The sequence below is a fragment of the Carlito syrichta genome, unplaced genomic scaffold (assembly GCF_000164805.1).
Source record: "Carlito syrichta isolate Samal-C Ts95f unplaced genomic scaffold, Tarsius_syrichta-2.0.1 Scaffold304341, whole genome shotgun sequence".
NCBI classification, from domain to species: domain Eukaryota; kingdom Metazoa; phylum Chordata; class Mammalia; order Primates; family Tarsiidae; genus Carlito; species Carlito syrichta.
Genome location: NW_007248437.1, coordinates 168269 through 180684, shown reverse-complemented (window position 1 = coordinate 180684; position 12416 = coordinate 168269). Strand labels below are relative to the sequence as shown.

General features: G+C 42.2%; 1 protein-coding gene across 2 annotated transcripts in view; it reads right to left on the bottom strand.

Annotated features, from left to right (window-relative positions):
- The window catches only part of VPS33A (VPS33A, CORVET/HOPS core subunit), a 32592-nt gene that overhangs the window by 9132 nt on the left and 11044 nt on the right, over positions 1-12416 (bottom strand). The window contains exons 5-8 of one of the 2 annotated variants that reach the window (XM_008059736.1): positions 11103-11219; positions 9755-9929; positions 4932-5125; positions 1425-1551 (exon numbers count right to left, since the gene is read on the bottom strand). In XM_008059736.1, coding sequence (XP_008057927.1) covers positions 1425-1551; positions 4932-5125; positions 9755-9929; positions 11103-11219 — 613 coding nt within the window. The remainder of the gene's footprint in view (positions 1-1424; positions 1552-4931; positions 5126-9754; positions 9930-11102; positions 11220-12416) is intronic. The other variant, XM_021713209.1, reaches the window with a different exon arrangement.

The following is a 12416-nucleotide window of genomic DNA, read 5'->3' as shown; positions in this document are numbered from 1 at the left end:
TATTTAACCCATTGCACTTGGATGTTCTCTGAGAGGGCGTTGTAAATCTAGCAAACCACTCAGATGTTCCTTCTCAGGAGATATAAAGAGACTGCTGGTGATTATACAAGACAAACTTATGCCAGTGCAAATTTCTGAAAAATGTATGTTTCATTGAAGTTTTCTGTTCAAATTGCACTAAAAAGTAAATCAAGAAGGAATAAGGCCAGGCATGGTGGCTCACGCTTACAATCCCAGCACTAAGGGAGGCCGAGATGAGAGGATTGTCTGAGCCCACGGGTTCGACAACAGCCTGGGCAACTTGGCGAGCGCTCATCTTTACAATAAACCAGGCATGGTGGCACGTGCCTGTAGTTCCAGCTACCAAGAAGGCTGAGGCAGAAGGATCACCTGAGCCCAGCAGGTCAAGGCTGAGGCGGCCATGAGCATGCTACTGCACTCCAGCCTGGACGACAGAGCAGGATTCCAACTCAAAAAAAAAAAAAAAAGGATGGAATATATACTGAGTAATACATTAAAAAAATATTCAGCTGGCGTTACATAGAAAGAGAATGTGTGAAGTGCTTTCACAGTGGTGCACAGACTAGACAATAAGTTATATATTATTAATTACATATTATTAATGTAGGTGGAAGAAAATGAGACAGTACTGCCTGCTCAAATAGAAAAATACCAAGTGGAAGATGTCAAATAAATTACTCTTGCACAACAGGTATCAATGAACCTGCAATGCATGTCGGTGACTATTTCACATGCTAGAAAAATATAAGATATAAAATTTTGTTTATTTTGTTATAAATAAGTTTCTCAATGTCCAAAATTCCATTATAAGCCAAATATCATTACAATAAAATAATTGGTTCCAATGTTATATTCTATTTAATACAAAGTGATTCCATTTTCACTTATTTCATAAAAAAGTGCAGTCGAGTTGCTGATAGGTGACCCGTAAGATGTCTCCAAGTGCAAAGAACAAACTTGTGTCTGGTTTAAAAGACACCTTCTGAGATCTTTCATGATACTCAGCATATGCGCTCTGTACTAATTCTGCAGACAGTTTTCAAAGAAAAAACAAAAAAAACCAGAAACATCACATTGCTCCAGTTAAGTAATCCTTCACTAAAGGAAAAAACTAGACTAAAAAAATTAACCATCCCATATTATGATGGCAAACTCATGGATAATTTTTTTCTCTTATCTATATTCCAAATATTTTTATATGATTAATAATGAAAAAAATGGAGTTAACCATGAATAGAACATTCTTAATTATTATCACACATATACTTAAAGTTGAGAATAATACACAGTATTAAAATAGAGCTGACTTTCTCAAGGGAAACATGGCGCTGATGACCGTGGTGTTGCACACTGTGTGTGAAACTTGGCCTCAGACAGAAATAATCATTCTAAAGGATACTCACTAGTGATATCTTTGATCAACTCTGCAATCGAGGTATGGTTTGCAAGTGAGCCTCTTGCTGCCTGCATATGTGGCAACTGGGAAACAAACTGCTTGATCTCTCCCACTGTTTTAGCGTTGTGTCTTTCCTGAAACGAACAAGAGAGCATCACCATCAAGCAGGGAAGATATTTTGTTTTTAAGTGGTTTGTTCTTTGTATTGTTCAGAGGATGCTTAATTTAAGAAAGAATGAATGAAATACAAATAAATTAGGCCAAACCCTGCTCCAACAGTATACAGAAAAACAAAAAGAGAAGTATGTCACTGAAATATAGAGTTCATGGGTCGGTTTCCTAAATTAACACTTTTTTTTTTTTTTTTTTTGAGTCAGAGTCTCACCCTGTTGCCTGGCTGGAGTACAGTGGCATGCTCATGGCAATCACAGCCTCGACCTGCTGGGCTCAGACGATCCTTTGGCCTCAGCCTTCCAAGTAGCTGGGAATGCAAGTGTGCGCCACCACACCTGGCTAATTATTTTATTTATTGTAGAGATGAAGTCTTGTCATGTTGCCCAGACTGGTCTCGAACCTGTGGGCTCGGGCAATCCTCTCACCTCGGCCTCCCAAAGTGCTGGGATTTTGGCGTGAGCCACTGTGCCTGGTCCACTTTTTTTTATTTTAAAAAGAGATAGGGTCCCAATCTGTTACTCAGGCTGGAGTGCAATAGCATGATCATAATTTATCACGACCTTGAACTCCTGGGTTCAAGTAATCTTCCCACCTCAGTCTCCCAAGAAGCTAGGACCATAAGCGAATGTTTTTTTTTTTTAATTAATTATTTTTTTTATAGAGACAAGATCTTGCTATGTTGCCCAGGCTGGTCTCAAATTCCCAGCCTAAAGCAATCCTCCTGCCTCAGCCTCCCAAAGCGCTGGGATTATAAGCATGAGCCACTGTTCAGTTTTAGAGAGCAAATGCCTAAAAGTCTCTTCCCATGTACCGGGTCACACATCGTATCAGTATTTTATGGGCATCTGAGTATTGGTAGACAGTATTAGGTAAATAATATAAATTCCTGAGTTAAAAACTAAGATGAAAAATTATATTATATTTAGAGGAGACTAAAAATAGTAAAAAGTTTCCTATGGAACAGTAAAAAATCCATTCCTACTGCTGAACCTCAGGCTTGAGTACAGTCAGTGAATAAAGTGAATCTGGTTTATTGATTAAGAGTATTTTTGGCAAAATTTAATAATTTAAACCAAAGTAACTTCGGAAATGTGAAAATTAATGAATACAATTCTTAAGAAAGATAAAATCTGCCAGGCTTGGTGGCTCAACCTGTAATCCCAGCACTTTGGGAGGTCGAAGTGAGTGGACTGCCTGAGCCCGCAAGTTCGAGACCCACCTGAGCAACTTGACGAGACCTCATCTCTACAATAAATCAAAAAAAAAAAAAAAATCAGCTGGGCGTGTTAGCATGTGCCTGTAATTCCAGCTAGTTGGAAGGCTGAGGCAGAAGGATCACCAGAGCCCAGCAGGTCGAGGCTGCGGTGGCCGGGAGCGGCTACTGCACTCCAGTCTGGGTGACAGAGTGAGACTCCAACTCAAAAAAAAGAAAGAAAGATAAAATCTGGACCCACATTGTCAGTAAAAAATTAGTTCTCAAAAGTTCTTCCAGGTCAGGCATGGTGGCTCACACCTGTAATCCCAGTGGAGGTAAGAGGATTGCCTGAGCCCAGGAGGTCCAAGACCAGCTTGGGCAACTTGGTAAGACCCCATCTCTACAATAAATCAAGACAAATTAGCCAGGCATGGTGGCATGCACCTGCAGTTCTGCCACTTGGAAGGCCGAGCCCAGCAGGTCGAGGCTGCGGTGACCATAAGTGTGTCACTGCACTCTAGCCTGGGTGACAAAGTAAGACTCCAAAAAAAAAAAAAAGCTCTTCCAATTAAAGTCTAAATATTCAGAATTTATTATCTTATGAATTCCCATGCTTCAAAAGAGGTGCTTCACCAAGAATAAACCAGTGAATGGGCAAGAGGAGACAGGAAGGTGATAATGAAGCCACCAATTTTAAAAGCTCTGGGCTGCCAGGGATTTCAATCTCATTATCACCTACAGCACATGCTGCCTTCCCCTGCCATGGTCATGTTGGATGAACTTGGAGGTTTTTTGTTTTTTTTGAGTTGGTGTCTCACTCTGTCGCTTAGGCTGGAGTGCAGTGGCACACTCACAGCCACCACAGCCTTGACCTGCTGGGCTTCGGCAATCCTTCCACCTCAGCCTTCCAAGTAGCTGGAATTACAGACACACACTACCATGCCTGGCTAGTTTTTGTGATTTACTGTAGAGATGAGGTCTCACCAAGTTGCCCAGGCTGGCCTTGAACCCCTGAGCTCAGGCAACCCTCTCGCCTCTGCCTCCCAAAGTGCTGTATAGGCTTGAGCCCCCACGCTCAGCCAAGAGGTTTTTTTGGTTTGGTTTGGTTTTGTCTGAGTTGGAGTCTCACTCTATCGCCCAGGCTGGAGTGCAGAGGCACGCTCACAGCCACCGCAGCCTCCACCTGCTGGGCTCAGGCAATCCTTCTGCCTCAGTTTTCCAAGTAGCTGGAACCACAGGTGCATGCCATCATGGTCAGCTAATTTTTTGATTTATTGTAGAGATGAGATCTCGCCAAGTTGCCCAGGCTGGCCTCAAACTCCTGGTCTCAGGCAATCCTCTCACCTCGGCCTCTCAAAATGCTGGGATTACAGGCTTGAACCACCATGTCCGGCTAAACCTGGAGTTTAAAGTAGCCTTTCCGGTGGTGACAACCTACCCATGAGAACATGCCTCTTGGAAATGATCTCCTTCATTCCTCTCTAGAGGAGGAGAAGAGGAAACATAAGAAGCAGAGCCCCAACTCTTTCACGGACATGAAATACCCAAGATGCTATAAAATCACCACAGTCTTCAGCCATGCGCAAACAGTAGTTTTGTGTGTTGGCTGCTCCACTGTCCTCTGTCAGCCTACAGGAGGAAAAGCAAGGCTCACAGGAGAATGTTCCTTCAGGAGGAAGCAGCACTAAAAGCACCCCGGTCAAGATGCTTTTACCCCAATAAACACATTTTGGATATTAAAAAAAATCTAAACTAAACAAGTTCTATTAAAGAGGATCTTATATTTGTAGAACAGATGGCTTCCTCTCAGGTGAGATAGGAAATAATTAAAAAAGAAGATAAAGCAAATGTTTATGATGACAGTGTGTAATCTGCACACACTTGCACCCTCCACCAACTCCCCCCAACCCCCAAAAGGGAGAAAAACTTTACACACCTTTTGCCTTGAGTCTGGGAAAAAGTTTAAAATGAAAGAAAACCTTGGGCCTTCCAATAATGAATTTGCAGTTGCTGAGGGTGAGAAAGGTTATACAGAAGCCCTCCCTGCTTAATTATAGTTGCATATTTTTGGAGCTCTTATTACCTTCAGGGTGGGCACTTAGTCGAGACCTAGAGTTGCAGGATGACACCCCAAACTTGCCTCACCTCAAACGCTGCAGAGATGATCTTTGCTTTCTTGCTAAGCACGGAGCCCACAGCATTGAAGTTCTTGTCTCGGATCTCGGCGTAGAGTTCCTCTGCAGAATTCAGCTGCAGCTTCTTGGCTTCCGTGGGGAGATCCTTCCCACTATCACCCTGTTTCTTAGGTGCAAATTTCTCTGGAGGTAACTTCACATAGCCTAACAACAATGGAAGAGAATAAGCGCCTGTGTGCAATTACTGAAGAACAAATCAAGTGCCCAAGCACAGAACAGAATTCCAATTCAGGAGAGAACACAAGATGGCAAACAGTGCACAGCTCTGAGCTTTTGATTTTTCATGATCAAAGTACAGGGAGTGGTGACTCTTGAATATTGATACCATGGTTCTAATTTTCTTTGAGGCACTTATATAAAAGCCTTGCAGCCATATCCAACTCCTAAACTCATTAGAGAATTAGGTCACTTTTCTACAAAAAACTTACAAGGATCTCCCCACTGTCTTTTAGTGTTTTTCAAACTGTACGTCATGTCCCATTAGTGGATCATGAAATCAAGTTGATGGATTGCAAGTAGCATCTTAAAAACAAAAACAAAACAACAACAGTAACAAAAACAACATAGAACAGAAAATACCAAAGCATATCACATGAAGTAAGGAAAGGTGGTGGTTTTCGGGGTTTTTTTTAAGTAAAATTTTCTTCAGTTTCACATGTGTACACAAATACATATGTACATATACTGGGGCATGATATAAAATATATTTCTTACTGTGAGTTGTAATCTAAAATAGTCTGAAAGTCACTCTTAGAACAAGGATGAGAAACTTTGACCTGAGTGCCAAATTCTGCCCAATTTCTGTTTTGGTAAATAAAAAAGTTTTATTGGTACATACACAGCCACCTATTCTTTTTGTATTGCTTATGACTTCTTCCACACTACATGGCAAAGGTAAGGAGATTCCCCTGCATGAATTGCACTGTATAACAATCAAATGCCTAAAATATCTATTATATAGGTCTTTAGAGAAAAAGTTGCCCACTCTGATCTAGAATAAGCTTCCAAATTCCTTAATATGGTATCCAGCTCCTTGGCAAAGTGCCTTAATCTACTTTACCCAAACCTGCTCCCACCAAACCAATTTAGTCTGTTTCTCTGGTATACCCCATATGCCCTCATGAACTGCTCATGGCACATGAGCTGGTGTAACTCTTTAGTAAAGCAGTTTGGCAACATGAACCAAGTGCCTTACAAAGTTAACATCTTTTAACCCCAAAAATCCTGCATCAGGGAGGGAATCCAGGGATCCTATGCATACAGATGCTTTTTTTTTTTTTTTTTTTGAGTTGGAGTCTTACTCCTTCACCCAGGCTGGAGTACAGTGGCACGCACGCTCACAGCCACCCCAGCGTCGACCTTCTGGGATTCAGTGATCCTTCCGCCTCGGCCTTCCGAGTAGCTGGAACTACAGATGCGCACTACCACACCCGGCTATTTTTTATTTTATATTGTAGAGACGAGGTCTCACCAAGTTGCCCAGGCTGGTCTTGAACCTGTGGGCTCAGGCAGTCCACTTGCCTCGGCCTCCCAAAATGCTGGGATTACAGGCTGAGCCACTGAGCCCGGCCCAAATGCTTTTATAATCATTAAAAATAAAACAAAACAAAAAAAAACCTTGAATGCCCAACACTAGGGGAATGACTGCAAACCAGGGCATAAAATACACTGTGGATTTTAACATAACTACTAAATGAGGCATACACTTGGAAAATGCTCATTAACATGCCAAATGAAAAATGAGGTTCAAAACAATTTGTACAATCTGATTCATTTCTTTGTTAAACTAACTCTGCAAAAAAAAAAAAAAAAAAAGGACTATAAGAAAATATACCAAAGATTTGTTGTCCCAAGGTTGGGGCTGCAGGAGGTAGGGCAGGACTGGAGGGATAACAAGGGATCTGTGGTTTTTCTTCGATTTTTCCAGTTTTTCTTTAATCATTACGTCCTGAAGAAACTTGCTCCAAAAAGGCTGAGTTTACACATATGCTTGCTCTTCCTGGAAAGTCTCTTCCTTCTTCTCACCCCTCCTGCTCAGCTGTCCCTCCCAGACCCTTCCCCAGCTTAACTCAAGTGCTTCTTTCATGCTCTCCTGGGTGGCACACACTCTGGGAACACCCGTCATTTCTTTGATTCCCACCATGGCCCAGCATAGGGCTCTGCTGAAATGAATTCCTCTATCAATAAACAGAGTTTTAAGAATTATTTAAGGTGTCAATTTTTGGAACAAATAATTTAATAAAAGACTTTATATACCGGGCTTGGTGGCTCAGCCTGTAATCCTGCACTTTGGGAGGCTGAGGTGAGTTGAGTGGATTGTCTGAGCCCGCGGGTTCGAGATCCGCATGGGCAACTTGGCGAGACCTCACCTCTACAATAAATCAAAAATTAGCCAGGCACGGTAACGCACGCCTGTAGTTCCAGCTACTTGGAAGGCTGAGGTGGAAGGATTGCCAGAGCCCAGCAGGTCGAGGCTGTGGTGGCCAGGAGCGGCCACTGCACTCCAGTCTGGGCGAGAGTGAGACTCCAACTCAAAAAAAAAAAAATAACTTTATACAACCTTATCATTAAAGACCTTGAAGACTGTTTGGTAGAATCACCTCTTCATGACTGTCTCTTCTTCTCTGTTCCCTCAGCCTTCCACTCATCCACATTAATCATTCATTCATTCTGGTGGCAAAATACACACACTAAATTTACCACTTTTAGATACTTTATAGTGAACAATTTGTAGCATTTAGTACACATACATCATTCCTGCATTCATTATGCTGCCTGCCCCCACCCCCCGGACCTCCACCTAAATCCTACCCTTCTTTCCAAACCCAACACAAATGCCACCTCTTCCATAGCTTTGCTGAACTACTGCCAGTCACCAGGATGTGGATTTCCCACACGGCAGTGTCATTTGTGGCTGATTCTTGTCCCCTGAGCACAGGGGACAAGAACTAGACTTCTGGCCAACCCTGGTATCACTGAAAACTGCAGTTTGCACAGATGTCATTTAATCTTAGTGTCTGAAAGTCAAAAGTCAGCATTTTTGTTATTTCACATACTCTTTGATTTCAATGCAAAGGAAACACCTTTATTGAAGAAAATGACCCTTTCAAGGCAGGATCTGATTATTCCTCCTCCAGTTATTTTCCTATTTTCTTTTCTGAGTTGGAGTCTCACTCTGTCACACAGGCTGAAGTGCAGTGGCACACTCCTGGCCACCACAGCCTTGACCTGCTGGGCTAAGGTGATCCTTTAGCCTCAGCCTTCCAAGTAGCTGTAACTACAGGCACACGCCACCACACACAGCGAATTTTTTTTAATTTACTGTAGAGACAAGGTCTCGCCAAGTTGCCCAAGCTGGTCTCGAACCCCTGGGCTCAGGCAATCCTTTCAACTTGGCCTCCCAAAGTGCTGGGATTATAGGCACCTGGCCTATTTTCCGATATTCCTATTTAGTACTTTTACACATATTATGTATGTAGATATGTGATATATATTATATGCAGGGTTTGGAATACACATATGCACACATATACACACATATATCATATATAACATACAACACACACACACACACACACACACGAGGGGACTAAAAAAACATGGAGTTATGTTGTAGTACACTCAGAATGTGTTCTTCCACATCAACCAAAGTTTTTACCTAGAAGTTTTGAGAAGGTTGTATCACAATTTTGCAGAAGAAAGGTCCCAAGTTGTGGCAAACAGGTGACTTGTTCTTCCACTATGACAATGCACCTGCCCACAGCATGCTGAAGTGTTCGGCAGTTTTTGACCAAAATGGCATGGCCCCCATGTCCCACCATCCCCATATCCCAATCTCACCCCAAGTGACTTTTTGTTTCCCCAGATGAGAAAAGTTCTCAAAGGGAAATGCTTTGCTGATGTGGAAGAGGTGAAACAAAAATGGCAGAAGGACTAAAGAGCAATGAGTGTTGAGCAGTGGAAAAGCGTCTCAATAGGTGTACTGCATTAAACAGAGAGTACTTTGAAGGTAACCACAGGTTAAACATGTAAGAATAAATACACAATTTTTTAATAAATACATTCTGGGTTTTTTGGGTCCCCTCTCATACATAAATATATAACTTATAATTGAAAGAAATATGGCTATACAGCTTTTCATGTTCCATATTTATTATTTTAATGGTTCCATAAATTTTATAATGTTCTCAACCATCAAGATTGTTTTAAAAATTCCAGTAAATAAATGGCAGTACAAATTTGTATACAACACTTCTTCCTTCCCTTTTTGGGCTGATTCTTCAAAAGGTATTCTCAGGTTTTGCATTTACTTGGGCCGAGAGTTAGAAAAGTTTTTAAAAAGTTTAAAAACGGTTTGTGTTAATAAACATTTTGAAATTATCACTAAAATTGGATCACACTGTAGTCCTAGCACTTTGGGAGGCCAAAGTGGGGTGACTGCTTGAGGACAGGAGTTTGAGACTAGCCTGGGCAATATAGCAAGACCTTGTCTCTACAAAAAATGAAAAACTTAACTGGGCATGGTGGTGCACACCTGTAATCCCAGTTACTTGGGAAGCTGAGGCAGGAGGATCACTAAGGCCAAGAGTTTGTGGTTATAGTGAGTTATGATTGCACTACTGCACTCCAGCCTGAGTGACAAATGGAAAAAAAAAAGAGTTGGACCTTTACCTTCCAATAATGCTTAAGTATACAATATAAAAATGATAGCCTTCACATAAAGGATATTTTTATCAGATTACCTACTAGTGAAACAGACATCACTTTACTTACTGTTCTGAATGCCATAAATTTCATCAATGAGTCCTTCATACGTCAGCTGAGTGGCAAGAGGCGTTAATAAATCCACATTTCGATCAAGTAACAAGAGATTATCAAAAACAGGAAATATGGAATTTTGGCTTCCTGTAAACTCTCTCTTCATCCTGATCATCATATTGGCCACTTGCTGAAAACAAAACATAGGATCGGGTGGGGCCCTCCTGGGAACTAGCAGATTTCAAAATTTGACTAAAAACAGAATGACAACAAAAAACATAAAAAAGAAGAAAGAAAGTGGAAGGATACGTGGTAAGAAATAAGCAGCTCTAGAAAAGCACTGCTGTTGGCCACCCACACTCAGACTTGAGCCAGCACAGCGGCTATTTCCCAACGAGGCATAAAATCAGACGTGGTCTTTTCTTGTTATTCGTGGTAGCTATGTTCTATAAAGTCATTGCACACCCTGAATTAGTGAATATGGAATCATTGCTCCTAGGGGAAATACTGAGTTATGTTCCTGGAAGCATCTGGTCACAACATTTTTGTCAACTGATCAGTTCATAAATTTGTTTTTTATTTCCTTTTTTTTACTTGTGACTATAACAATACTGTATATAACCTTATTTTACTTATATATTTCTGTTTAAAGTCACCTGACTTAATATACTTGATTTGTTCAGACTGAACTCACAGCCAGCAGCTCCATGACTTATCCCTAAACAAAGGGTCTCTCACACAGGTACTGACATTAAATAGACTGTGAAAAGGACACTTGATTGCAGTCTGAGAGCTAAAACAAGAAGGCAGAGTGTCACCTTGCCTTATTTGGGAATATGCATGCGCAGATTTTTTTTTTTTTTTTGAGTTGGAGTCTCACTGAGTCGCTCAGACTGGAGTGCAGTGGCCGCTCCTGGCCACCGCAGCCTCGACCTGCTGGGCTCCAGCGATCCTTCCGCCTCAGCCTTCCAGGTAGCTGGAATTACAGGCGCGCACTATCGCACCCAGCTAATTTTTTGATTTATTGTAGAGATAAGGTCTCACCAAGTTGCCCAGGCGGGTCTCGAACCCGCGGGCTCAGGCAATCCACTCACTTCAGCCTCCCAAGGCGTGGGATTACAGGCTGAGCCACAGAGCCCGGCTGTGAATCAGATTTTTTACCCCCTCTGTGCATGTCCACAAAAGCACCATGAGTACTGATTTTAGGGTTTATAAATGCACTAATAATTAGGCAAGTTCACAAATACAGAATATGCAAATAATGAAATAATGAAGACTGTGTCTGTAAGGAGTTCCCATTCCTCCCCACTCTTGGGAAAAGAGGGAGCCCCTCCCTCACAAGCAGAAAACAGATGGTTCTCACCCGAGCGCATTCTCCTTTCCCAAAGATCTGGGGGATCGTTCCGTACAGAGCTTGCAGGGTCATCAGTCCCTTGGCAGCATGGTATAGGCTTGTCTGGTCACCCTCCAGGTAACACTCCTGCAGGGGAAAATGCTGGTTACTTCTGGGCCACAGTAATCTCCAGGGGCCTGCCAGGTGCCCAGCAACTGACAATGAATCATCTCTACTCAGTCCACACTCTGCCAGGGAGGCTGCAGACTCAAGTCTACGAGGCTGGCAGCCCGCGGTCGGGTGCAGTTGTGGGAGCAGCTCTCCAGGGCAGAGATGAGGCTTCTGGGGAAAAAAGGGCTCAGCCAGCATGCCAGCTCTTTTTAATCAGCTCTTGAATAAAAGACTGGTGAGGGTGGCATGGTGGCACTTTGGGAGGCCAAGGCAAGAGGATTGGTTGAGCCCAGGAGTTTGACACCAGCCTAGGCAATGTAGTAAGACCTCATTTCTAAAAATAAATATGTTTAAAAAAAAAAAGACTAATGAATAAAGACTTACATTGGGAAGGCGTTCCTAGTCACTGGTGAGTATAAACGTTGGCGGGACGCTCTGGGAGAGCCACATGTTAATACCCAAAAATACACATGACCACACCACAGAATACTTTTGTCACTGTTACAAAGAATAAGGCAGATTTTCATACATACTGACAAAAGAAAAAAATGAAGGTCACAATATCTTGAGAAATGAAAGGAATAAGCTGAACAATCTTGAGTATAATGTCATTTTTAGAAATGTTTTATAATATAAAAGGAAGCATTTTTATAAAGTATACAAAAATACACGTTTTTGCAGTGAAAGAAGACACCCCCACCCCATATACACAAAACTCCCTGGGAAGCAAGCAAGGGAAGTGATCAGTTTTGATATAGGTGGGTCAAGGCACAGGTATCCTTGATCTGTGTCCCAGCTGTGTGGCTTACTAGCTCCACCTTAGGCCAGTAGGATCATCTCTCGGTATCTTCATTCATTCATCTGCAGAAGGGAGTGTATTCCACATAGGGCAAGGACTCAATGAGAAAAATATATGTAAGGCACCTAACCCCAGTACCTGAAACACAGCAAACGCCCAGTAACAGTTAGCTTTTATTATCTGAAATTGTTTGGATTTTTTTTTTTTTTTTTTTTTTTTTGAGTTGGAGTCTCACTCTGTCGCCCAGGCTGGAGTGCAGTGGCCGCTCCTGGCCACCGCAGCCTCGACCTGCTGGGCTCTGGCGATCCTTCCGCCTCAGCCTTCCAAGTATCCGGAATTACAGGCATGCGCTACCATGCCCGGGTTGATTTTTT